At 44.2% G+C, this 26,967-nt stretch overlaps 2 protein-coding genes across 3 annotated transcripts; one reads left to right on the top strand and one right to left on the bottom strand.

The window, feature by feature from the left end:
• Positions 1-27: 27 nt before the first annotated feature.
• LOC139370501 (tRNA pseudouridine synthase Pus10-like) lies at positions 28-12,688 on the top strand. Its single transcript, XM_071110021.1, has 18 exons — positions 28-180; positions 655-787; positions 1,042-1,299; positions 1,626-1,712; positions 2,171-2,205; positions 7,228-7,342; positions 7,752-7,828; positions 8,040-8,085; positions 8,292-8,356; positions 8,450-8,535; positions 8,764-8,889; positions 9,565-9,621; positions 9,713-9,789; positions 10,258-10,313; positions 10,400-10,517; positions 10,711-10,853; positions 11,038-11,137; positions 11,434-12,688. The coding sequence occupies exons 2-18, from the start codon at positions 662-664 to the stop codon at positions 11,470-11,472; spliced, it is 1,611 nt and encodes a 536-aa protein (XP_070966122.1). The 5' UTR covers positions 28-180; positions 655-661; the 3' UTR covers positions 11,473-12,688.
• On the bottom strand, positions 12,679-26,657 carry LOC139370502 (RAC-gamma serine/threonine-protein kinase-like). Of its 2 annotated transcripts, XM_071110022.1 has the most exons (15): positions 26,315-26,657; positions 24,485-24,577; positions 23,551-23,906; positions 21,750-21,875; positions 19,808-19,919; positions 19,260-19,407; positions 18,988-19,119; positions 18,352-18,417; positions 17,989-18,057; positions 17,415-17,537; positions 17,068-17,196; positions 16,044-16,258; positions 15,361-15,448; positions 14,911-15,013; positions 12,679-14,597 (listed from the first exon to the last, which is right to left on the bottom strand). In XM_071110022.1, the coding sequence occupies exons 3-15, from the start codon at positions 23,594-23,596 to the stop codon at positions 14,512-14,514; spliced, it is 1,443 nt and encodes a 480-aa protein (XP_070966123.1). In that variant the 5' UTR covers positions 23,597-23,906; positions 24,485-24,577; positions 26,315-26,657; the 3' UTR covers positions 12,679-14,511. The 2 variants fall into 2 exon arrangements, with proteins under 2 accessions (XP_070966123.1, XP_070966124.1); XM_071110023.1 differs by lacking the exon at positions 24,485-24,577 and having other exon boundaries at positions 13,542-14,597; positions 26,315-26,556.
• Between the last annotated feature and the right edge of the window lie 310 nt (positions 26,658-26,967).

The raw sequence follows: 26,967 nt of genomic DNA, 5'->3' as shown, positions 1-26,967 counted from the left end.
CTAATTTGACTAGTTGTGTCTACCTCTGATGAAGTCTTGTTCCTGTAACGTTAGCTGCATGCTGAGAAACCAAATGACTGAACCACAGAATTTTCTAAACTATCTTTGACTGAACTGTGTTCTCGCTCTACATAAACATTTGATTGTCTTGCAAATGCTGTAATTCATTTGACATTCAAGGTAGGTTTATGACTTGTTGTTTTTTGCTTCGCAAGCTTGTGCTTATTTGTATTCTCAGATAAAGCTATAGCTATTTTAGAAACTACAGTAGCGAGCTAGCTGTATTGGCTAGCTGCACATCATAACATGAAATGCATCAACATCCACACAGCGCTGCGAGTGTGACCTAGTAATGTGTACACAGGTACACATTACATTTTACTTCTGGGTTAACAGAGATTATAGCCCCCCATAACTATATTTGTAGTGCAAAGTGTGCTTGCAAGCTTAGCTTCAGCTACCAATGATTGTAACCTCACCATACAGTGTGTGATATGTTATGAGCATGGTGATGTGCATATGATATTACTCTGAGAATACTTACAGTAGTACTGATTCTACTGTCAGCTAACTTGTAGTGGGTTTGCCAGACATAACTGTACATTCAAATTTCTTACTGATCTCATTAATCTATGATCTCTGTCCATTTTACAGCAGTATTATGTTGCCCTTGAAGGAGAAAGATAGACCAATAGTGAAGAAGCTGCTGGAAGCAGGATGCTGCGCCCGCTGTGTCCTGAGGTTCTGCTGCTTGGGTGTGCAGTCGGCCTACCGCCAGTCTTATGAGGCCAGTGCTCTTGCTGCATTGTATTGTCTTTGCACTTAAAGCAGGGACAGACATACAGACATTTCAGAGATACAAGTGCAAAGACAATTAAGTAGCTCCAACATTCTTCTTTGTAGGTAGCCTTGGTGTGCTCTTTTAGAAGAATTGTGCCCATGATCTAATTTGCTGTCATATATTTGGTGAACTGAACTGCTGGCAGACATTTTAATATATTTTCTGTTGCTGAATAATGTTCTTCTGTTTGTCATGCTCAGGATACAGCAAGGGAACTTTGTGCTTTCGTCAGTGATTCAGAGAATAACGGATCCCAAGATGCAGCCGTGCTGGAGCAGCACAAAGAAGACCCCCCTAGTAAAAAAATGAAGATGGAGACGGACGTCCAATCAGAAGGCGACTCTGCTGTGGTTGCCACGGTGATGGAGGAAGGCGACGCCGAGCCAGCGGACTCGGACGTGTGTGTGGTGTGCCTGGGAGTTCTACAGCAGTTCTGTGATGAAGCCTATGCCATAAAGGTGTGTTTGGTCACTATTAATCCTATTGCATTAGGAGCCACTGTTGTTTTACACCTATGACTATGTACGTCTTTAGGTGTGTCCCAAATGACACCCTGGTCAAAAGTAGTGCACTATATAGATAATAGGTTACCATTTTAGGACACAACATGAAGATTAAAATGTAATGAAAGACCTTAGTACCTGCCTAGTGATCAAATACCCCATCATCATCAATCAATGTTCCAGGCTACCAGAATATGCCTCAAATACCACAGCTTGAGGCCAGGACCAACACTGGAATTTAGGGGGGGGATTCATGAAACTGTTTTTTTGTGTGTGTGCAGATATCGGAGGTGGTGAAGGCCAAAAACTACCAGTTTGACACGATGGTACTGTCCGTCTCCCTACCGGCCCAGCTGTCTGTCAGAGAGGTCAGTGGTTACATTGTAGGCCTTGGCTGATAACTGATGTACCACAATTGTCTACCTATCAGCTTACAGTATATCCAAATGGTTTGTCTCAAAACAACTTCCATTCAATAGAAAAGTATGATTATTTCAACCTCAGTTGATTCTGTCATAGCTACTCTGTCAGTCTAGCCTGGACCCGAGTCGTTCTATACAGGGTGATGTGTGGCAGTGCGAGACTTCGATACAGTCAATAATGCAGTATCATGTCCCTGGGTTGGCAATTAGAGATCATAGTTACCTCAAAGTTAGTGTTACTGCGTCTGTCTACTCCAGAGTAGACTGAAGTGCAAATGCAAGAGCCATTGTTTCTACAGATGTAGCACTCCCATTAGGGTGTGCATGATGGATGCTTGCAAACAGACAGGAGGTTACTCATTTCTGAACATGTACCCTCCTCTCTCTCTGCCACACTCCTACAGCACTCTTGTTGGCTGCATGTAAAGAAGGAAGTGAGGTAAGTTCGCTACACCAGAGTGGCATCCATCTATCTAGTCTAATTTCTGTCCGTTCAAGAAATCATTCTAATCTCAAAGTATCATCACATTGAAATATTACAGTGTTCTATACTATATTATGACCACACATCTTTCACGTTACCTTTTATAACGTCATGTCTTAACCCGTAAGAGTCTAAGTGAGGGGAGGGCGGGGTTCTACTAAGCTATATGGAATTGTTTTAAGAAGGTCATACCAAGGATCATTTAGCTATTTGATTTTGAATTGTAAGACCCCTGGAAGTATCCCAAAAATATACACTGCTCAAAAAAATAAAGGGAACACTTAAACAACACAATGTAACTCCAAGTCAATCACACTTCTGTCAAATCAAACTGTCCACTTAGGAAGCAACACTGATTGACAATACATTTCACATGCTGTTGTGCAAATGGAATAGACAACAGGTGGAAATTATAGACAATTAGCAAGACACCCCCAATAAAGGAGTGGTTCTGCAGGTGGTGACCACAGACCACTTCTCAGTTCCTATGCTTCCTGGCTGATGTTTTGGTCACTTTTGAATGCTGGCGGTGCTTTCACTCTAGTGGTAGCATGAGACGGAGTCTACAACCCACACAAGTGGCTCAGGTAGTGCAACTCATCCAGGATGGCACATCAATGCGAGCTGTGGCAAGAAGGTTTGCTGTGTCTGTCAGCGTAGTGTCCAGAGCATGGATGTGCTACCAGGAGACAGGCCAGTACATCAGGAGACGTGGAGGAGGCCAACAACCCAGCAGCAGGACCGCTACCTCCGCCTTTGTGCAAGGAGGAGCAGGAGGAGCACTGCCAGAGCCCTGCAAAATTACCTCCAGCAGGCCACAAATGTGCATGTGTCTGCTCAAACGGTCATAAACAGACTCCATGAGGGTGGTATGAGGGCCCGACGTCCACAGGTGGGGGTTGTGCTTACAGCCCAACACCGTGCAGGACGTTTGGCATTTGCCAGAGAACACCAAGATTGGCAAATTCGCCACCGACGCCCTGTGCTCTTCACAGATGAAAGCAGGTTCACACTGAGCACGTGACAGAGTCTGGAGACGCCGTGGAGAACGTTCTGCTGCCTGCAACATCCTCCAGCATGACCGGTTTGGCGGTGGGTCAGTCATGGTGTGGGGTGGCATTTCTTTGGGGGGCCGCACAGCCCTCCATGTGCTCGCCAGAGGTAGCCTGACTGCCATTAGGTACCGAGATGAGATCCTCAGACCCCTTGTGAGACCATATGCTGGTGCGGTTGGCCCCGGGTTCCTCCTAATGCAAAACAATGCTAGACCTCATGTGGCTGGAGTGTGTTAGCAGTTCCTGCAAGAGGAAGGCATTGATGCTATGGACTGGCCCGCCCATTCCCCAGACCTGAATCCAATTGAGCACATCTGGGACATCATGTCTCGCTCCATCCACCCACGCCACGTTGCACCACAGACTGTCCAGGAGTTGGCGGATGCTTTAGTCCAGGTCTGGGAGGAGATCCCTCAGGAGACCACCTCATCAGGAGCATGCCCAGGCGTTGTAGGGAGGTCATACAGGCACGTGGAGGCCACACACACTACAGAGCCTCATTTTGACTTGTTTTAAGGACATTACATCAAAGTTGGATCAGCCTGTAGTGTGGTTTTCCACTTTCATTTTGAGTGTGACTCCAAATCCAGACCTCCATGGGTTGATAAATTTGATTTCCATTGATCATTTTTGTGTGATTTTGTTGTCAGCACATTCAACTATGTAAAGAAAAAAGTATTTAATAAGAATATTTCATTCATTCAGATCTAGGATGTGTTATTTTAGTGTTCCCTTTATTTTTTTGAGCAGTGTATTTAAAAAATTTAATAAATGAAAAATGCTATCTGGCCTTACTGCTATTAGCCCATACAAACGCATTGAATAACAGATTCACTACATGGAACAACAGATAGTTCCCCCCAAAATAAATCTAAAGGAAGTTTGTTCTGTAGTGTCTGTCCAACATCTGAGAGATATAAGAAAGATCAAGAAACATTTGTTGTTATTTTTTGCACTAAACAGTCTCCATATATACTTCCATTCATTTTTTCAACTTGTACGGGGGGGGACCATCCGACAAGTCTTGTGAGGCCTCTGGACGTCCTAGAGCAAAACAACCGACATGTACGTGTTCCTGAGAGTCTCGCCCATATTATTTTGGCCTGGACCCTTTATTTCCGACACGGAGCCCTGCCGATCCATCACGACTGGTCTGCCGACGTAATCGTCCGATGTGGTTTCAACAGGCTTTTCCGTTGCGATGTCACCGACGACCCATCTGCTATCCCCGGCCCGCTAGCTTTCTGAACGCCGTGCCTCCCGCTCGCCTAGTATAGTAGCGACTATCGAATGGCTCCCGGACTCACCTATAGCTGCTCATTGGACCCTATGATCACTCGGCTACACGTGCCTCTCTCTAATGTCAATATGCCCCCTACTGTACTCACATCCTACCATACCCTTGTCTGTTCATTATGCCCTGAATCTATTCTACCACGCCCAGAAATCTGCTCCTTTTACTCTCTGTTCCCAACTCACTAGATGACCAGTTCTTATAGCCTTTAGCTGTACCCTTATCTTACTCCTCCTCTGCTCCTCTGGTGATGTAGAGGTTAACCCAGGCCCTGTAGCCCCCAGCATCACACCTATTTCCCAGGCGCCCTCATTTGTTGACTTCTGTAACCATAAAAGCCTTGGTTTCATGCATCTTAACATCAGACGCCTCCTCCCTAAATGTGTTTTATTCACTGCTTTAGCACACTCCGCCAACCCTGATGTCCTAGCCGTGTCTGAATCCTGGCTTAGGAAGGCCACCAAAAATTCTGAAATTTCCAACGACAACTACAACATTTTCCATCAAGATAGATCTGCCAAAGGGGGCGGAGTTGCAATCTACTGCAGCGATAGCCTGCAGAGTTCTGTCATACTATCCAGGTCTGTGCCCAAACAGTTCGACCTTCTACTTTTAAAAATCCACCTTTCCAGAAATAAGTCTCTCACTGTTGCCGCTTGTTATAGACCCCCTTCAGCCCCCAAGCTGTGCCCTGGACACTATATGTGAATTGATTGTCCCCCATCTATCTTCAGAGTTCGTACTGTTAGGTGACCTAAACTGGGACATGTTTAGCACCCCGGCCATCCTACAATCTAAGCTAGATGCCCTCAATCTCACACAAATTATCAAGGAATCTACCAGGTACAACTTTAAATCTATAACCATGGGCACCCTCATAGATATCATCCTGACCAACTTGCCCTCTAAATACACCTCTGCTTTCTTCAACCAGCGATCACTGCCTCATTGCCTGCGTCCGTAATGGGTCTGCGCTCAAACGACCACCCCTCATCACTGTCAAACGCCTCCCTAAAACACTTCAGCGAGCAGGCCTTTCTTATCGACCTGGCCCGGGTATCCTGGAAGGATATTGACCTCATCCAGTTAGTAGAGGATGCCTGGTTGTTCTTTAAAAGTGCTTTTCTCACCATCTTAAATAAGCATGCCCCGTTCAAAAGAAATTGAGCTAAGAACAGATATCTGTTCTTAGTTCAATGGTTCAATGGCCCTTGGTTCACTCCAGACTTGACTCCCCTTGACCAGCACAAAAAACATCCTGTGGCGTTCTGCATTAGCATCGAATAGCCCCCGCGATATGCAACTTTTCAGGGAAGTCAGGAACCAGCAAGCCGTGCCTTCCTAGGCCATCATTGAAAATAAGAATTTTATTAAGCATCTCCTATCCAAAATTAAATCTAGAATCGACTTCCTATTTCACAACAAAGCCTCCTTCACTCATGCTGCCAAACATACCCTCGTAAAACTGACTATCCTACCGATCCTTGACTTCGGCGATATCATTTACAAAATAGCCTCCAACACTCTACTCAGCAAATTGGATGTAGACAATCACAGTGCCATCCGTTTTGTCACCAAAGCCCCATATACTACCCACCACTGCAACCTATGTGCTCTCGTTGGCTGGCCCGCGCTACATATTCGTTGCCAAACCCACTGGCTCCAGGTCATCTATAAGTCTTTGCTAGGTAAAGCCCCGCCTTATCTCGGCTCACTGGTCACCATAGCAACACCCACCCGTAGCACGTGCTCCAGCAGGTATATTTCACTGGTCATCCCCAAAGCCAAAACCTACTTTGGCCGCCTTTCCTTCCAGTTGTCTGCTACCAATGACTGGAACAAATTGCAAAAATCACTGAAGCTGGAGACTTATATCTCCCTCACCTTACCGATCACTGTACCTGTACACAGCCCATCTGTAAATAGCACACCTCATCCCCATATTATTTATTTTTTGCACCCCAGTATCTCTACTTGCACATCATCATCTGCACATCTATCACTCCAGTGTTAATGCTAAATTGAAATTATTTCACCTCTATGGCCTATTTATTGCCTTACCTCCCTACTCTTCTACATTTCCACACACTGTACATAGATTTTTCTATTGCGTTATTGACTGTACCTTTGTTTATCCCATGTGTAACTCTGTGTTGTTGTTTTTGTCGCACTGCTTTGATTTATCTTGGCCCCAGGTTGTAGTGGTAAATGAGAACTTGTTCTCAACTGGCCTACCTGGTTAAATAAAGGTAAAATAAAGAATAAATAAAATTAGTGTGTAGCCCAAACTGTTTGGACGCTACAGACAGAAGTTGAAGATCTGCTGTACCGACTTCAGGGGTCGTAGAGGAAAACGGAGAACACCATTGTGTTCGTGAGAGTCTCATCTTTCCATAGAGTAATAAACCGTTCAGACACTACAGACAATTTTGTGAGTAGGCCGAAGTTTCATGGTCTGACAAACACTGCTCTAGTTCTGTCACCTTTCACCTCCGATGCGGAAGTGATGGATCAAGGCGCATCCAATGCAAAAAAACAGTATATCTAGATTAAACTGACAGGGCGCGGACATCGACCTTAGGGATTTTTAATACTTTAATTAGTTATGTTGAATTTGTTACCAAACAGGGAGAAGTCTATGTGCCTCGATATGGATGATGTCATCCAGGTGAAGGAGGCTTTCAAGTGGACCATGCAGGGTCTGGTGTCCAAAGAGCTGGGGGGCATACCTGTGGTGACCAAGGTCAGTGACCCATGCCCCGGAAGTAGCCATAAAGTAGCCTCACTTGCTGATGGGTCAGACACCGCTGTTGAAAAAGACTTGTCATACAGTTACAATATAATGCACTACTTGTGTCTATAGCAATAACCTGTAATGAGCTAGCCTGGTCCCAGATCTGTTTGTGGCCTTGTCAAGTCAATTGTTATTGACAAGAAAAACATGACCGGAAGTTGACATGGCGGCACAAACCGACTTGCACTCAGGCTAGTACTGTGATAAGTGTTCTCTCAGTAAACTTACCCTGGTAAAATAAAGGCAAATAGATCAAATGTAAGTGACAAAATTATATGAATTCCTGAAGGGATTTAATTTTTATTCTGGATTTTTTGTTCTATATTTATTACATTTTATTTTCCTCTTCATCCCACAGATCAATCGACAAACTGAACAGTTTGAGGTGGGCGTGGGGTTTACACACCCAGAGACAGACTCAGACTGCCACTTCCTGTAAGTCCTCCAATCACACTACTCAGGGAATAGATAAGATGAATAGATTGACTAGACAGCTAGATGGATGGAGGGAGGGTGGGATGGATGGATGAACGGACTTGCGGAAGGAATTATTGACTGACTGATAGCAAAATACATGTAATATTGAATGTAATGTAGCATTTTTATGAAACTACATTCTACTTCTCTGCTTTATTCTTGCAATCAGGGCTAGCATCTGTTCAGACTGCTTCAGACCAACTAAGAACAAACAGGTGAGTGAAAAAGCCAATTGGAACCATGTCACGTGACATTTGAGCAAAATGGGTCGTTGGGATAAATGGTTTTGATAAGTTCTGTAAATGTCTTCGTCCAATTGCTTTTTTGTTACCAATGGCGACATACCGCTCATTCTTTGTCATTCCATATCTCTCTGTGTTACTGTCTTTTCTCTGATCTCTAGTTTATTGTCTCACAACAGAATGTCTTCACTAGAATGGCCGTGGTCAAAGCCCTCGAGAAGGTTTCTGATGAGAAGTTTCTAAAGTAAGTAATCACGTTATTCTTGCTTCACTCTTTTGAGGGAACTCACAATCTAACTACATGTATTGCTTAATGATATTTATTTTATCTCTCTAGAAAGTTCCCCTGTCCCCCTACAAGGCCAGCAAGCAAATGCATCGCTCAAGACGTCCAGTGTCTTCACGTTTCTATATTTGTGGCGGGTAAGGTTGTTTATGACATCCCTTTTGGATGATTTGAACCAAAGGAGGGCTTTCAGATTATCAAGAGTAGGGTCCGTTCACTTTACACTTCAGGAATGTATTATGTTGGGGGCGAATCCTAACATCCACTTAGGTAAGTCAAATTTTCACTTAGTTAGGATTAACCCTTCATGCCTTGGGATTTTAGGGTTTGAATTGACTCCTTTATGTTTGTCCCTGTGTTTTTAGGGAGGTACAACAAGTTCTCCCGCACCCTGCCCCAGACCCCCTGGGTGATTGACGGAGAGAGGAGGATGGAGTCCTCGGTGGAGGAGCTAATCGCTGCCCCCCTCCTCTCCTCTTTCCGGGCCGAGGGTGAGCGTGTACTGGGTGGTGTTCAGAAGGCCAAACCGTAGCAAAATGTTTTGCAACAGGAAACAAAAATATGTGTGCTTATTGGATGAGTTCAGGTAGAACCTCCTTGTTTCGCTCTGTTTCTAAATGTTTTCTCCTTACTGAACCTGGTAGGCTCTACAAATTATTACCTTGTGATAGACAGAGCATAGAGATAGGAAGCGGGCCCGAAAGCCTGTTTTAGCATGGGCAGCGCCATTGAGAACTTTCACCATTTTGAAGTAGTCAACTGGTGGGACTTCCTATGGGTTAATGAAGAATCACATGATTCCATCCAGGTCATCAGAAGGGATTAGCCAATGAATTATACTCGTGAGCAAACATGCCATAACTGCAGGTGGTAGTCAATCAGCAACCTTGGCTTCATACCTGCTCAAACACACTACAGGTAGCAGTATGCACCCTTTCAGTTCTTTTGCCAATTCATAGAAGTAGAAGAAGAAGAAAATGGACTAATTCAAAAGAGATGGCCTAAATGGCACTGCCCATGCTCTCACTGATGCCATAATGGGACAGATGCAATGATCCAATGTCTATCTAAGTCAATGAGAAAGACAGATCCAAAAGAACACACTGGTGAATGAATCTGGTATCTCAAGTAATGTCTTTCTCCTCTTGTCCTTCTGGTCTTCGCAGGGTTTAATTTCTCCTCCTCAGGAAGAGAGGACGTGGATGTGCGGACACTTGGAAATGGTCAGACACACAACATACATGTATGTTCACACATCCTCAGTCCTTGTTTCCGTCAATGTGGGGTGTAACGGAGGTGTCTCCCCCTTCGCAGGTCGTCCGTTTGCACTGGAGCTGCTAAATCCTCACAGAGCCAGGTTCAATAAGGCAGAGGTCCGACAGCTGCAGGAGGTACACACACAGCGTCTCTGCAGGGTCACACACACACAGAGTCTCTGCAGGGTCACACACACACAGCGTCTCTGCAGGGTCACACACACACAGCGTCTCTGCAGGGTCACACACACACAGAGTCTCTGCAGGGTCACACACACACAGCGTCTCTGCAGGGTCACACACACACAGTCTCTGCAGGGTCACACACACACAGCGTCTCTGCAGGGTCACACACACACAGCGTCTCTGCAGGGTCACACACACAGCGTCTCTACAGGGTCACACACAGCGTCTCTACAGGGTCACACACAGCGTCTCTGCAGGGTCACACACACACACACAGCGTCTCTGCAGGGTCACACACACATCGTCTCTGCAGGGTCACACACACACAGTGTCTCTTGCAGGGTCACACACACACAGCGTCTCTTGCAGGGTCACACACACAGGACTTGACCACAGCCCTATATTTTCTTCTCACAGACCATCAACCAGTCCTCTGACAAAATCCGAGTACGAGATCTACAGATCGTAAGCAGGTGAGCGACGCAGTAGAAAAATGGGTCTCACTTCTGTCCAGAGACCTAAGAATGATGCTGACAGGTCATACTGTGTGTGTGTGTAGAGATGCTATGGGCCACATGAAGGAGGGTGAGGAGGACAAGACCAAGTCGTACACCGCCCTCATATGGACCCAGAAAGCCATCAACAAAGACGACATCACGTTCTTAGAGGAAACCAAAGTGAGTGTTAAATGCTATTTTTAAATGACATTATATTTGCATATAAAATCAGTGATTAAACATCTTGGTTGTAGTTTATTTTATGGTATGTGTTCTATAATCTTTGGTTTACTCATTCAGTGTAAACAGTACCTTAAAATAAAGTTCTGCCTACCTACGGTATGTGTTGATATTCTTTGGCTTGGTTATATAGGAGTTGAAGCTAGCTCAGAAGACGCCACTAAGAGTGTTGCATCGCAGGCCGCTCGCCGTCAGAGAGCGCGTCATCCACACCATGAGTACATGCTTCTTGGACGCGCATCACTTCCACCTGAAGCTGCGCACGCAGGCAGGGACGTATCCTTTACACAGAACGAAGCGAAACAGTGCGATACACCAATAGTCATACACAAACCCACACAAGAAGGGAGGTGTTAAGGTTGAGACACATTCACAGTTATATACTTACACACACAATAACACATTAGATTGTTTTATCTTGAACAACTCACCGAATGTCTTTTACCTTAGCTGTTCCCAGTTACATCAAGGAGTTTGTCCACGGAGACTTTGGTCGCACCAAACCCAATCTGTGTGATCTGCTGAAGACTGAGACTGATATCCTAGAGCTGGACGTTGAGGTGGGTATTTTAGAAAGTTGACAATAAATGTATCTAGCTTTTTGTGGGATATTAAAATAAGACGCAGTGCACGGGGATTATTGTATTAAAAATATTGAGACACAGTTGAAAAGTGAATCATTTAAAGGGATAAAGCGATTTTACTTATTTCGATATTGGTTTCCTTAACTTGAAAGCAGTCTGTGCTTTCAAGCTAAGGAAACAAATATAGGAAATTGCCGAATTATGATTGAACATGCAGGTGACTCAAAAGGGTTCTTTTGAGTTTAGTCTTTCTCTCTCTGTGTGTTCCTCAGTCTGTAGATGTGGACTGGCCACCCTCCATCCCGGAGTGAGCCTTGTCTCATTGATGCTGTTGGGGATGCCAAAAGGAGCCCTAGTTCTGATGGGCCATACCTTCACCTATTCGACCCCCACCAACTCTGTTTAGCTCAGTTCCACTGATCTCTAGATGATATGGATAGTGTCAATATATTTGTTTGTTTTTGAGGTCAATACGGATGATTTTGAAATGACTGAATCTGTGCAGCACGTGCGCTGAGCTGAGGCCTTGAACTGATCTTAGATATGTCTTTGAGAGCCATAGCAGGGACTGGGTGTGAATGGCATTGCTGATGGAAAGAACTACAATCCAAGTTAATTGCACCCTGGTGTCCCAAGTCTGAATTAGTCCCTTATTAGCAGAGGATGAAAAGCAGAAGTGTTTCAGCCCTCCAGGACAGACATTGAACAGCCCTTTTATAGAGCATCGCAGTACTATATGGTCAGTATTTTGTGTATATTTTCCTCAGTTAATTTAGACGTTTTTGTTCAGCCTTAAAATCTATTATTTACCCATGGATTGTCCCATAGGCAAAAGTAATGCTATACTTTTTTGTGATGTCTCCCATCAGCATAATGTTCCCCATTGTACATCCCATCCAAATAAAGGCCTGGGTTGTTGTTGTGCACACAAAGGAATACTTTTTGGAACAGAAAACCAAAAATGTTGCTTCATTTTGAACAAGTCCACAACAGTGTTATGTTAAAAGGAAACTTCAGGATCTACTGCCCCGGAATCACAGGAACTCGTGGATAACATTTGTCTCTTTGTGCCATTTGAAGGGAGTTGCTAACTAGCGTTAGCACAATGACTGGAAGTGTATGGGTAGCAGATACTAAAGACTTGTGGTGAGCAGAGTCACAGACCTTTGCATCATTCAAGACTGGTGCTTTTTGAGGTGTCGAAGTTGAGAATTTGTCATTGTTATGTAAATGAAAGCTAAAAAAAAAGTACCCGGGGCCCAGTGAGACACTGGTAGCGGCCTGTGTAGATAGAAAAAGAAATGCTGTGCCTTTTGGGTAAAACACGGGTAAATCTGTCAGTGGGAATGCGCCAGTAGTTTCTTCCTCCCGGTTTGTTTTATTTTGTTTGGTTCCTATTGAACATGACCCTGGATGAGACCCTTGCTGAACATTGTTTAGGGAATTGCTTTCCAAAGGGAACACACTCATTGAAATATCAGAAGGGCGATAAAAATAAAAAGATTTACACCATGAAAAACCCTGAAATGTATTCTTTAATTTAATTCAAAATAAATACTACCACGGCAATGCAAGTCCACTATTGGGTTCTTGCCCTAATGTTTTGGTAAGAAAACAAACAGGCAAACAATCAAAAAACAATTGGATAAAAAACCGACTTTAGTAATGCATCCAACAATATCATCCTTCAGCGACTGAAAGAGAGGTGCCTTTTTGACTCTGAACAAGACTGGGTAACACTGCCTAGAATGACAAACATAAATAAAACTAGTACTATGGTACAAAAAAAAAAATGGGGGGGGGGGGGAATGGTAACAACCTGATGTAACCATATCACTGCAGAATTGACCATGGTCCCATTTGAAAGGGAAAAATAAAACATTACAATGGGTGTCAATCCATTCGACCAACAGCGAAAAGAGGTCTTATCTCCATGGAAACCTCTTCTGAACAGACAGGTCGAGGCGACGATGACAGCCACAAAATGGGAGCTTCCAGCCAGTCTTTAACATTGTAGTTTACGTTGTTTTAACCCAAAACGTAGCTCTCAGTCTTCCTTTTCCTCCGGTCTTGGTTCTCGTCAGCAAGCTTGAAGTACAGTCACACACATAAGTTCATGTCTGGCCAAGACGCCACTAAGAACAAAAAAAGGCATTGCATATTTACATCACAAAAGGTGTGGGGGGGGAACTGCTTTCCTTTTCTCTCTCCATTCTCACACAGTTCTCATCCTATCATCATACACAAGTATATTCATGGTTCAGTTTCACATGATCTGTGGCCCAACATGGTTAGAAATTATTGATGCCTTCCGCCCACCTTGTCGATTTGGGAAGAAAACCAAGGGTATGTGTGTGTGTGATTGATGGGGAGATAATGCTTTTTTCTTTTTTTTTTTACAGATACAGATTTCATAGTCAGCTCAGAGCTGGCTCTGATGTTAGTGTGTGTGTGTGATGACAGCACAAGGTGGACCTGTATAAGCCACATTCCTTGTGTAAATATCCATACCACTATTTTTTCTATAGCTATGAAAATAAGTTATTAAATCAAATGACTGGAAAAAGATGCAAAAAAGGCTTGTATATTCATAGTAGCTTTTCCCTGATGGGTGTGTAAAGCTAAACTGGTAGCTGAGTTGAATGCGGTTGTGCTCTGTGTTGCCTGAGTGAACCGTGCAGTATCTGGCAGTTTAGTGTTTCTGTCAAACAATAACCAAGTAGAAATCTCTGGCTGAAAAATAAAAGGTCAAAAAGGATGAAAAGAAATAACATTAACAATGAAATTGGAATGAAAGAAACTCCGTCAGTTCTGTCTTTTTTGTTGTTTTTAGTAGACAGTGATTCTCGTTGCCATGGGATTGGAGAATGTGCGCCGCCATGGCATTGTATATGAGAAAAATAATAGTTTGAATGAGCCACAAGCCCCCCGACCCAAACCCTGTCTGTATGATACGAAACATCTGCACACGTAAGGCAACATTTTTGGTTTTGTTCCCTAGAACGGCTCTTCCAAACCAAGTGCAAAAAAGTTGAAAATAAAATAAAAAACGGACAAAGAACGTAACAGGTCGACAACCTAATACTGACGGATAAAAATACATAACAAAAACATTGCCTTCTGCAGTATATAGCGTTGAAAATGTAAGATACTTTTTTTGTGTGGAGAGACCAGCTTGAGTCTATCCCACTGTGCAAAACCCCTTTTATAGTCCCTAAAAAGACGACTTCTCCCAGTCTGCACTTGAATACAGAGAAGGAGAAAAGAGGGGAGACTTTTCCTAAAATGGCTACGTGTTTTCCTCGAAACGGCAGGGGGGGGGGGCGATACTGGCTGACTGGCAATGACTTTCACTCCCGTCCACTGGCCGAATACGAGAATTGTGGGAAATGAGGCCTCCGTTCGCTGTCACCCTCGCCCATCCCGTCTTCATCATCTGCAGAAAGAGAGAAATGGGAGGGGGAGAATGACAGGTACGTCTGGGCTCAATAACAAACTTAATTAAGTTAAGGCTGTTATAACCTGCAATTAAGTTTCATTACTTAAAACTGTTACTCAAGTACATCTATCTTAGAATAATCACTAAATAACACCCAACAAGTCAACAGACTAATCATCCTTTCAAATAGTAATTGCTGTGTATCATATGCTACGAATGGACCTGTCCGTTTGCGGTGGAGTCTATGGCAGTAAACCCCTATTCAAAAAAAGTGGGCCGACCCGTGCTTAGGGAGCCGACGGACACTTACATTTTTCCGGGGGAGTGATGGTGATCGTCTGTGCCGTGAACTCCTCATCAAAATACCGGGTGTCCGTCTCTGAGGAGACCTGGGGCATGAAGGGGGGGACCAACTAGGGGAGAGGGAGGGGACACCGTTGTCACATGTAATATATCATTGATATGCCATTTAGCAGACGCTTTTATCCAAAGCCACTGACATTAGTGCGTGCATACATTTTTGTATCGGTGACCTTAGCAGGAATCAAACCAAAGATCTTGACATCATGCTTAATCAACTGAGCCACACAGGACCACAGTGACATACTAATGTCCGTGCCTCGTGTGTGATGTCAATATTTGCATATTTGACTGGAAGAACGCTAGTCATTTTGACCTGCATGGAATAGTCTGAATTTGTTCAAGTCAGTGGGAGAGCACAGAAATCATACACGTAAGTGGTCAAGTGAAGAAGACTCACCTTTTTGTCGTAGACGTCTTGCCAGTCTACTGCCACAAAAAAACTGTGGCGCATTATCTCCTTTGCGTCGTCTGGACCGCCACCGAGTCTGTTGGAAATGTTAAAAAAAACGTACAAATGTGAACACTTTCTAGAAAGCTTGTCGTGGAACATGAGCTAGGTGCAAATCCTGGAATAGCATCATGTGGTGAATGAGAGAATGTTCTCCCTTGGGTTTTCCACTAACCTAGCAGCCTCTCAAGATTTTTCATCAAGCTTGAGTGACAAAAGGCTTTGTATGAGAGCGATAAACAAATGAAAACAAATGCGGTAAGGTAGTATTTCATAAAGTAGGATCAGCGTGAGCCAGTAACTCCTATACAAAAAAAATACTAAATTATGGGAAGTTACAGTCGAGGGCTGGTTAGCTGATTAGCATGAGTCAATAACCCATTTCAAGTTGATCTGTTATGAAGTAGGAAATGCATTGTGTCAAAACTATTTGGCAGAGTTTGTTGGCTGATCAATGACCCAGCTTCGTATAATCCCCCACTGGAGCCTTGGTGTGTGTGTTGTTCTGTATGTGTACCTGTGCCTCTGTGTGTACATCTCTCTTGCTTCAGTGCATGCATGCAACGCACTGTCTGTCTGTGTGTGTCGGTGTGTCCGAGCGTCTGTTTCTAGCTCTCTCTGTGTGTCTGTACCGTTTGTTGGGGTCCTTGATGAGCAGGCCAGAGAGCAGAGACTTGGAGTCAGAGGAGAGCGTGCGCGGAAACTTGATCTCCTCCATGAGGATCAGCTCAAACAGCTTCTCGTGGTCCTGGTTGTAGAAGGGCAGCCGGCCGCACATCATCTCATACATGACCACGCCCAGACCCCACCAGTCCACCGCCCGGCCGTAGTCATTGTCCTCCAGCACCTAGCATAGCATAGGGACATCACACAGTGCGTTTTACCCACTTCATATGTATATACTGTACTCTAGTCAAGGCTCATCCTATATAACAACTGCATATATATTGTCCATAATGTTTATACACACCACCACATACATATATATTTCAGACTGACATTGCTTGTTCTGATATTTCCTCTTTTTATTTGGGGTACTTCTGTGTATTGTTAGGTATTACTACACTGATGGAGCTAGGAACACAAGCATTTCGCTGCACCTGCGATAACGTGAAAAATAGCACTACATTTTATTAGTATGTGACTTTGGGAGCATGGAGCAATGGGCGTCCACCATCGGGGCCCCCTCGGGAGCATAGGCCGTCCACCATCGGGGCCCCCCCGGGAGCATAGGCCGTCCACCATCGGGGCCCCCTCGGGAGCATAGGCCGTCCACCATCGGGGCCCCCTCGGGAGCCTAGGCCGTCCACCATCGGAGCCCCCTCGGGAGCCTAGGCCGTCCACCATCGGGCCCCCTCGGGAGCCTAGGCCGTCCACCATCGGGGCCCCCTCGGGAGCCTAGGCCGTCCACCATCGGGGCCCCCTCGGGAGCCTAGGCCGTCCACCATCGGGGCCCCCTCGGGAGCATACAGCATTCATAACGTTCTTCTCTCCACCTCACTCTTTTCCGTGCATTGCTTTTGACTCTTGCCAGTCGATCCCCGCTTTACTCAGCATTAGTATGTAGTTAGAATATTTCCTCCCATAAGAAAACCTGGATATATCTTACAACATGGCATTTTGGGTAGTGTAGTGTACATCAATGTGAGCTCTGACCTCTGGAGCCAGGTACTCCGGCGTGCCGCAGAAGGTCTTCATGGTGGCCGCATCTGTGATGCCCTCTTTGCAGAGGCCGAAGTCCGTGATCTTGACATGTCCGTCTTTATCCAGCATCAAGTTCTCCAGCTGCCAATGAGCATAAATACCATATCATATGTTGAATATATGCCCCAATAATATATCCATCCTCAACAGCATGCTCTTTTTATATGGTTTAAGTCAAATTTTCACTTAGTCTCCCATTGGACTTAGTTAGGATTGGAAGTAAGGATTCGCCTCTAAGAGAAGTTGTAGAATGGTGTTATGATAGATATAGAGATGACTGTCCATTTGAATGCATGTACCTTCAGATCGCGGTACACTATCTTGGCAGAGTGAAGGTAGTCTAAAGCGGAGACGATCTCAGCTCCGTAGAACCGCGTGCGGTCCTCAGAGAACACTCGCTCTCTTGACAAATGGAAAAACAGCTGCGGGGGGATTTTTATTTTTTTTTTAAACGGGAAAGAAAGGAAAATGGTAAAAACACGTAACAAAATGTAAAATGATTTAAAGTTATGTTAAAATCAAATATATATTTACACATCTGCATATAAAGGTATAGTTCCATTCACTAATATTTCTCTAAAAAAGATGTCCTGGGCCAGTATTCACATATCGTCTCAGAGTAGGAATGATGATATAAGATCAGTTTTGCCTTTTAAATCAGAATGAATAGGAGGGGAACTTGATCCTAGATCAGCAATCCTAATCTGAGACGGTCCCTGGAAATAATTACTTCGGCTCCCGGAAAGAATTCTACATTGTGGAAGAGGAAGGTGCAACTGTCTCAGGGAATCCTCATCAACACACCTACAGTGTCTGGGGGGAAAAAGTGCTCATCTTTCCCCAGGTATCTCAGGTAGCACAGGCATCCCTTACCTCTCCTCCGTTTACATACTCCATGACGAAGCACAACCGGTCCTTGGTCTGAAAGGAGTACTTCAGAGACTGGAGAAAAATAAGAGTTGCACCATCGCTGTTGTTTTGTTTCTTTACATCCACACAAACAGATGTTCATATCTAATGACACGTGCAACAGTAGAACAGCTTAAAAGTTTATTCAATCAGACTTTGCTTTTGACTGAGTCTGTGGATGCATCCCAAGTGGCACCCTATTTTTCTATATAGTGCACTACTTTTGATCAGAGCCCTATGGGTGCCATTTGAGACATGGCCTCCAAGTGAATAATACAGGCTTACAGTATAAAGTTTGCCTTTAAGTCTTTGCTAAACAATACTCACGGTTAGGAATGGATGCCGGGTGTTTTTTAACACTCTGCTTTCTGTGAGGGTGTGAGCAACTTCGTCCTGCATTACAAAGAAAGAGAGGAAAATCCAGAAATGGGGGTAGAGAGAGAGAGAGAAAGAGAGCGATAGAGAACAGGAGAGAAAGACAGAATGTTAGGATGTAGAAGGTGAAAAGGTGCCAAATGGCGATATCTGCATCCATTCCAACAGGGCTCAGTTCTTTCAACCAGTGTTTCTCGATCTCCAGTCTGTGGGATGGTCAGACACTAATTTAGTCAGTTCTATAGTGCAAGTTTAAATGTACTTCCAAGCAGGAAAAAACAGTTAGAGCTTGCAGATGTACATGTACACATTACCTCGACTGAAAAATCTGTGCCCACGCATATTGACTCTGTACCGGTACCCCCTGTATATAGCCTCGATACTGTTATTTTACTGCTGCTCTAATTACTTGTTACTTTTATTTTTACTTAACATGCATTTCTCTTAAAACTGCATTGTTGGTTAAGGGCTTTTAAGTAAGCATTTCACTGTAAGGTCTACACATGCTGTATTTGGCGCATGTGACAAATAAAAATGGATCCCTAGTATAAAAAAGGTTGAGAAAAACTGCTTTACACCAGCCAGTACCTTGGCGATGATGACTTCCTTCTTCAGGATCTTCATGGCGTAATACGTTCCGCTCGCCTTCTCCTTCACCAGAATGACTTTCCCAAAAGTGCCTTTGCCCAGTAGTTTCAGATAGTCAAAGTCATTCATTGTCTGTCAGAGAGGAGAGAAGATGAAAGTACAGGAGAAAAGAGAAGAGAAGCCTTCATTGAGATGAGAGAGACAATCTTGGTTGGTGTTTACGTGCCTATCTACCAATGTATGACCTGTGCTCAGTCCCCAGGGTGGCTCACCTTCCGTTTGTGTTGGCTGGTGGAGGTGTCCATCTCCTCCTCGTTGACCTCGTTCTCGATCTGCGACGTGGGGCTGCACAGGCTCCCCTCCTCCTCCTGCTTGGCCAGGGAGTCAGCCACCATCTGGATGGCCTCGGCCCACTCATCCCTGGAACCAACCAACAGCAGCTCACTTTAATACACTGCTATGCCGTGTGTGTGGGTGTGTGTGTGTGTGTGTGAGAGAGATGTATGCATGTATGTATGCATGCTGAGGAAAGCACACATTTAGAAAAATGCAGGGTACAAAACAAATGCCATGGAGAAATCTAGAGACATACCCCCATTCTGTCTGGATGCTCCCGTGGTTTGCTAAAACGAGTTACGTCAAAACATGCAACTGCTGCTGTGGAAGTTTTATGTTTAGATGAATACGTTTTAGCAGCATCTAAACAGTGTTTAGGCATTTCACTTCATTTTTCAATGGCGGTTTCCCTAAAAGCAAAATATTGAGGAGGCAAGGCTGGAGTAGAGGGAGAGAGGAGGGAGTGAGAGACAGGGTGACCCACCTCTCATCAGGCGTGTCCACATGGAATGTCCTCTCAATAACCGTGGTCCACTGCAAACAGCGGATGATGAACGTGTTGGGCTTGGGCCGCTCCGTCTTCATCAGCTGACATTCTGAGGAGAGGGAGAAAGGGGGAGGGGGGGGGAGAGAGAGAGAGAGAAAGAGGGTGTCGAGAAGGAGAGAGGGAAGTAAGAGGGAGAGCGAGGTGGGGGTGATAGAAGGTAAAAAATAAAATTACAAAGCATCACAAGCATCACAGAATATAGTGTTGTACTATATTCAAGTACCACTACTTAGCTCTGAACGTTTGACAGGGACACATTGGCTCTAGGGAGTGCACACTGCCTAACATAGGAACCTTCATTGATATTTTAAATGATGAAATGTCAAATGTAGTACAGTGCCTTTGGAAAGTATTCAGACCACTTGACTTTTCCCACATTTTGTTACATTACAGCCTTTTATAAAATGTATTAAATAGTTTTTTTCCCTTCAATCTACACACAATACCCCATAATGACAAAGCAAAAACAGGTTTTTATAAATTTTTGTTAATTTATTACAAACTGAAATATCACATTTACATAGGTATTCAGACCGTTTTTGATAGCAATTACAGCCTCGAGTCTTCTTGGGTATATAGCTTAGCACACCTGTATTTGGGAATTTATTGCATTCTTCTCTGCAGATGCTCTCAAGCTCTGTCAGGTTGGTGTCAGGTTGGATGGGGAGCGTTGCTGCACAGCTATTTTCAGGTCTCTCCAGAGATGTTTGATCGGGTTCAAGTCCGGGCTCTGGCTGGGCCACTCAAGGACATTCAGAGACTTGTCCCGAAGTCACTCCTGCGTTGTCTTGGCTGTGTGCTTAGGGACATTGTCCTGTTGCAAGTTGAACCGTTGCCCCAGTCTGAGGTCCTGAGCAGGTTTTCATCAAGGATCTATTTGTACTTTGCTCCTTTAATCTTTCCTTCGATCCTGATTCCTGACTAGTCTCCCAGTCCCTGCCGCTGAAAAACATCTTCACAGCATGATGCTGCCACCATCATCATGCTTCACCGTAGGGATGGTGCCAGGTTTCCTCCAGATGTGATGCATGGCATTCAGGACAATGAGTTCAATCTTGGCTTCATCAGACCAGAGAATCTTGTTTCTCATGGACAGTCTATGTGCCTTTTGGAAAACTCCAAGCGGGCTGTCATGTGCCTTTTACTGAGGAGTGGCTTAGGTCTGGCCACTCTACCATAAAGGTCTGATTGGTGGAGTGCTGCAGAGATGGGAGAATCTTCCAGAAGGACAACCATCTCCAGAGAGGAACTTGCGTTCTGTCAGAGTGACCATCAGGTTCGTGGTCACATCCCTGACCAAGGCCCTTCTCCCCCGATCGATCAGTTTGGCTGGGCGGTCAGCTCTAGGAAGAGTCTTGGTGGTTCCAAACTTGTTCCATTTAAGAATGATGGGAGGGCACTGTGTTCTTGGGGACCTTCAATGCTGCAGAAATGCGTTGGTACCCTTCCCAGATCTGTGCCTCGACACAATCCTTTCTCGGAGCACTACAAACAATTTCTTCGACCTCGTGGCTTGGTTTTTGCTCTGACATGCACTGTCAACTGTGGGACCTATTTTTAATACATTTGCAAAAAATTAGAACAACCTATTTCACTTTGTCATTATGGGGTATTGTGTAGGATTTTTTATTGATTTAATCAATTTTAGAATAAAATGTGGAAAAAGTCAAGGGGTCTGAATACTTTCCAAAGGCAATGTATATTGCAATACTATACACCCAACACACCAAGGGGCGGTTTCCCGGGACAGATTAAACCCAGTCCTGGACTCAATCATTTTCTATGGAGATTCTCCATTTTGCTTGCTTTTTATTCTGTGTCTGAGAAACAGCCCCCAAATGGTCTAAAATGGAGACTGACAAAGGCGAGGAGGACCTACTTGCTACAGAGAAGTTATTGAGGGGATAGGCCAGGTCTGCGTCCTGGGGTTTGTCTTTGTAGCCGATGAAGGATCCGTCGGTCTTCAGCAGGAAGTAACGCGGCCTCCAGTTCTTTATGTACTCACCTGCAACAAGTCCAGCAGGGATTGGTTCATACTGGAAACTTAGCTTATCAGTTTTTATAGTTACTGACTGACTGACTGACTGGGTGGCTGCAGCAGTGGTCAGACCTTCGCTGCATCCTAAATGGCAATCTTCCCTTTATAATGCCAGGGCTATGGGCCCTGGACAAAAGTAGTGTATTATAAAGGGAATGTGATGCCATCTGGGATGTACCCTTATGTACGGCTTTAAGTAAGTGCATTTTCATTCAACAGTATGGCACGATTCATTATGGTTCAAGCAGGTTAATAATTAATTAATTAATACGCGAGGGTCCATGCTGGTGTTTTCTTTCAAGATGTCCATGTGGACACTGTTGTAGAAGAGCTCCATCTTGCTAATAGGCTACATGGTATCATTTAAGTTTTTTTTTGTTTTTTTTAACCACAAGTGACAGTGTGCAAAAATACAAGTATAAAATTGATTGTTTGCTACTAGTTTAACTCTAAACCACTTGCTACCCTTCAGTGTTTAGAAGACTGTAACTGAATTTTGTATAAGCACAAAAGTGCCTGAAACAATTCAGTGGCTCCTGGGCTCTGAAAGGAAGGACTGGAGAGTTAAGCCATCCTCCAAGAGCTCAAATTTGTCTGTGGCAGTGTCACAGCCTGAGGCTAAACAATATATAGACACACACACACACACTGCAGGCACACACAATCCATGTGTTCAACCAGTCAACACAGCTTAAAATCCTCCATACCACATGCTGTGCATACTAGCTATAAGTCAGGGGGTTGGAACCGGTTCAGGGAACAGTATTCCCGTGTCGACCTGCCAGCTGGAAATCTTTGCCAGTGTGTGTAGGCTACCTGCCCCTCCGAAGCATAGGCTACTGATGACGTTACAAGTGTGATTCAGAAATTAGGGAGACAGTTTTAATTAGAGAAGAATGGATTAACTTTTTCAATGCTAGTTAAGGATACTATAGTTATCACGTTTCACATTGGATTAATTAACAACAAAAGTTAAGACATGTTTTTAATTCTAGTGCAGCTCTGCACACACAAGTTTGTTAGCTAGCTAGCTAGCTAACGTTAGCTCTAGTCCAACATTAAGCCAACTCTAGGAAGTTCAAAGAAATTCAAAGTTCCATGACAGATGCCGCTTCTCCGTAGGTATAATTCTGTGGGCCTAATTCAGATAATGCATGTCATAACAAGATGCCCTGCGCTTCAAGACAAGCCTCCTACTCCATCTTCTCTCGCCTCAAAATTTCAGTCGCATCTCTCGCCCTGCTCTATCCACACTGATTGGTGAAGTAATTTAATGTTGAACTAAATGTTTTTTTTATTTTCAGAGGTTTAAAAAGGAACGATATAAACAGTACTTTTTTTGTTTCAAACTGGTTCAGAACTTTATTCTGCTGTTTGGAACAGTGGAACGTAACTAAAAAAATAATGGTTCTGTTCAGAACGAAACGATTGGGAAAATGATTTTGGTTCCAACCCCTGGTTATAATAATACAATATTCCATGTATTCCCTTCCCTGTTTGTTTCCATGTTTATGTATATACAGGTATGTGGGAACTGGGGGTGTTTGAAAAGGGGTGTTTGTTTTCTTGATGTGAACTGTGAAAAAATATATATATTTTCAAAGACTGTAAACATCACCGATCATCAAATCAATCGACTCACCTCTCTTCTGAACCCAGCCTTCCTTGACAACATTTTGGTCGCTCATAGTGGCTTCGCCTTGACCGTCAGCCCAGTGCTCAGACCCAGGGGGGTGGGGGGTCAGCAGTCCTGACCTTGCTGTCTCTTCCTCAGACACACACCCACTCTCCTCTCCTCACTCCGTCTCTGTGTGTGTTGTCTCGGGCCGTCTTTTCCCCAACTCCCTTGGCCCTCTCTTTTTCTTCTCGCTACCTCCTCTCTACTCCTGTTTTCCTCTCACTCTTTACTCCCCTAATCGTCTCTCACACTGCCTCTCTTTCACTCTTGTTCTCCACGTCTTCCTTTGCTCTCTCAAGGCACTCCAACGGTGACTCAGCCTGGAAGGAAGCAGGGGAGAGAGAGAAGGGGGGGAGGAGGTCCATGGATCGCTCTCCGCACACACACACACACACTACATCCCCACTCCCCTCCCGTTCCTTTACAAACACTTATGTGAGAACTGGAGTCATTGTTAAGACCCAGAATGCGCTTCCCGTCCCGTCCCCTCCCTGCCCACCGGCAGATTTGTCCCCTTTCCTCTCTTTCCCTGCTCTTTGGCGGGCCTAAAACTGCTTATGCAGCGCCATTGATCAGATTTTCTTAAAAGGTACACATCCTTTACGGCCACCTTGTGTCTATTCTGGTTCGGATGGATTATGCTAAATGGTCTGTTAGGATATACACAAACAACATCAGAGGCAAGGTCAGAGCCGCGTATAAGGTCCACACAAGGCTTTGCCGCTTTTGAACTTAGATGTTCTGAGTATCTACGACACTGTTAGATAATGTGTGCCTTGAGGACTCTACATAGATTTTGTTTGATTGAGCGACATATGTGCTTTGATGGCAATGAAAGAACCAAATAGCCTCGATCTAGCAGCAGGGTATACCACCCTGCATCCCACTGCTGGCGTACCTCTGATGCTAGGCACGTTTGGTCCCTGGATGGGAGACCAGATGCTGCTGGAAGTGGTGTTGGAGGGCCAGTAGGAGGAACCTTTCCCCTGGTCTAAAAAACAAAACAAATCATAATCACCAGACCTCAACCCAATTGAGATGGTTGGGATGAGTTGGACAGCAGAGGGAAGGAAAAGCAGCAAACAAGTTCTCAGCATATGTGGGAACTCCTTCAAGAGTGTTGGAAAAGCATTCCTCATGAAGCTGGTTGAGAGAATGCCAAGAGTGTGCAAAGCTGTCATCAGGGCAAAGGGTGGCTATTTGAAGAATCTCAGATATAAAATATATTTTGATTTGTTTAACACTTTTTGGGTTACTACATGATTCCATGTGTTATTTCATAGTTTTGATGTCTACACTATTTTTCTACAATGTAGAAAATAGTAAAAATAAAGAAAATCCCTGAAATGAGTAGGTGTGTCCAAACTTTTGACTGGTACTGTATATAACTTGAATCCCAACCTAGCCAGTCTGATGTCTCTAAAAGCATTTATCTTCAGTTACTTTTCACTGCGTATATTTAGATGTGACTAAATATGATGGCTATTGGCTACAACGATGAAAACATTAGCACGGACCTCAGTCAATCAGTCTAAATCCCAATAGGTGATCAATGGGAAAAGCAGCCAGCATGTCAAAAGCATTATGTAGGCTTAGTCTACAAAAGGATTTCATTCTGGGTACACAATCATATTCAAGTTCAGAAACCGCTTCTGTGGTCCAATTCATGTCCTTTGTGGAGAGTAACCAGTGATACAAGGTGCCAAAATAGAGGCCAAATTGCCTGTGACAACCTATGAGTTTATTTTTGTTCAAAGTGAAGCACTACTACTGTACTAGGAGAAAACTGCACAGTGTTTTGTTGTCAGGGATTGGATACCTGTCAAAAGCAGCCGACTGATGTGAAAGACCTGGCTCTGGGATGGAAAATAAATTATATCAATCCAATGACAACAAAAACAATGGCTGACATGACCAGACTTTCATTTTAGAAGCCATTACAAGTCACATGTGCAGACCTTTTCGGCAATAATCGTCTCTGCCATCAATGTACAAGACATGGATAGGCCTTGCACCACATAGAAATAAGCAAATATTGAAACAACAGCTTTTGTTTCAAGGGCGTGTGGTGTCATTTGCTCTTACATAATAACATCCGCCTGCCATAACGTTACACACTTAATTATACAACAATAATAAGAGGCACAAAATCATTACTGGGTAAAGGGTGATTTTAAATAATGTTCACGTGCCCAAACAGATAAAATGTCAAGTGTCTGGGGGAATAATTTGAAAACCGAGCTAGCTAGCCACTGAACGAGGCTAACGAACGTAGCAAACGTTAGCTAGCAGCTAGCTGACAGTCTCCTCTTGACGTTTTGCCCTTTTTACGACTTCCTACATTTATTCCTAGGTCGTTATCGGTTTTTTTAAAAATATATATATTGACCATAGAAACATGTGGATTTATGTTTTAATAAAGACAATTTGTTTAGGGCGCAAAAACTGGGCCGAAGCCAGGCAGTAACACCACCCCATCATTGTAGCTCACGCTTGAGAATGCCCGAGCCCTCCCGTTGCAGCATCCCAGCAGCATCACATCCCAAACTGGCAAATGACGTGCATTCATGCTAGCTAGCCCGCTACAGGCTAACGGTTGTTCCCACCCATTTTACGTTGAAAATATACTCCCACAGGCCCCAAAATAATGAACCCCAAACACTGGGCTTCTTAAACCCGTTCTGCTTTAATTTTTATAATGAGTATTTATTACAGTGACATAGCTTACCTGGCAGTCGAATAATGATAGCTAGGGACACCCCCCTTCGAGCGCTTGCGTGCTTCCAACGCAGCAAAATATTTGGAAAGAACAGTCAGTCAGTGATAAAAATAGAAGGAGGACCGTGATCTATCCATTGCTGCTGATGCTGCGGCCAATTATAATGCCCGAAAATAATACTTTGTCGACAGAAATTGCGGCGATAGTCCTCCCCGGCTCTGCGACTAGCTTCAGCAGCTGCCGCTTGTTCTAAGGAAATCTCGTGACGTCACATGTAGCCAGATTTCGGACGACTTCCCTCTCACGGCATCCATTCGCTTTTGTTGGTCCCCGGCTTTTGTTGGTCCCTCTCCCCCTTGGTTTGTATGTTTGCATGTTGAGAGATGCAATCCAGTATAGGTTTACACTTGGTCATGACAATGGTAAGGCATTTAGACATTCGACACTGTTCAAACCAGCGAGATTAATTTGTGATTATTGTTGATAAAACATTAGAGATTTGTTATTTCAAATGAATTAATTTGGAATCCTATTATTCAAGTCATATTTTCACTATCTGAATGGGGGCTTTGTTTAAAGATTCTCATACCAGTCTAGCCTACTTCATCGGAGCATGACAAGGAACACACATGCAGCTCCTGGTACAGCAAGATCACAAGAAC

Source organism: Oncorhynchus clarkii, chromosome 17 (genome assembly GCF_045791955.1).
Source record: "Oncorhynchus clarkii lewisi isolate Uvic-CL-2024 chromosome 17, UVic_Ocla_1.0, whole genome shotgun sequence".
NCBI classification, from domain to species: Eukaryota; Metazoa; Chordata; class Actinopteri; order Salmoniformes; family Salmonidae; genus Oncorhynchus; species Oncorhynchus clarkii.
The sequence above is the reverse complement of the archived record's forward strand: the minus strand, read 5'-3'. Positions and strand labels throughout refer to the sequence as shown.

Coding starts and splice junctions, on each gene's coding strand:
- LOC139370501 (XM_071110021.1), top strand. CDS start 662: ATGTTGCCCTTGAAGGAGAAAGATAGACCAATAGTGAAGAAGCTGCTG. Junction 1,713..2,170: donor CCCAGCTGTCTGTCAGAGAG/GTCAGTGGTTAC, acceptor ACACTCCTACAG/CACTCTTGTTGGCTGCATGT. Junction 8,890..9,564: donor CTCCTCTTTCCGGGCCGAGG/GTGAGCGTGTAC, acceptor TGGTCTTCGCAG/GGTTTAATTTCTCCTCCTCA.
- LOC139370502 (XM_071110022.1), bottom strand. CDS start 23,596: ATGAGCGACCAAAATGTTGTCAAGGAAGGCTGGGTTCAGAAGAGAG. Junction 19,120..19,259: donor CCAGCCAACACAAACGGAAG/GTGAGCCACCCT, acceptor CCTCTCTGACAG/ACAATGAATGACTTTGACTA. Junction 18,418..18,987: donor AGGAAGTCATCATCGCCAAG/GTACTGGCTGGT, acceptor TTTGTAATGCAG/GACGAAGTTGCTCACACCCT.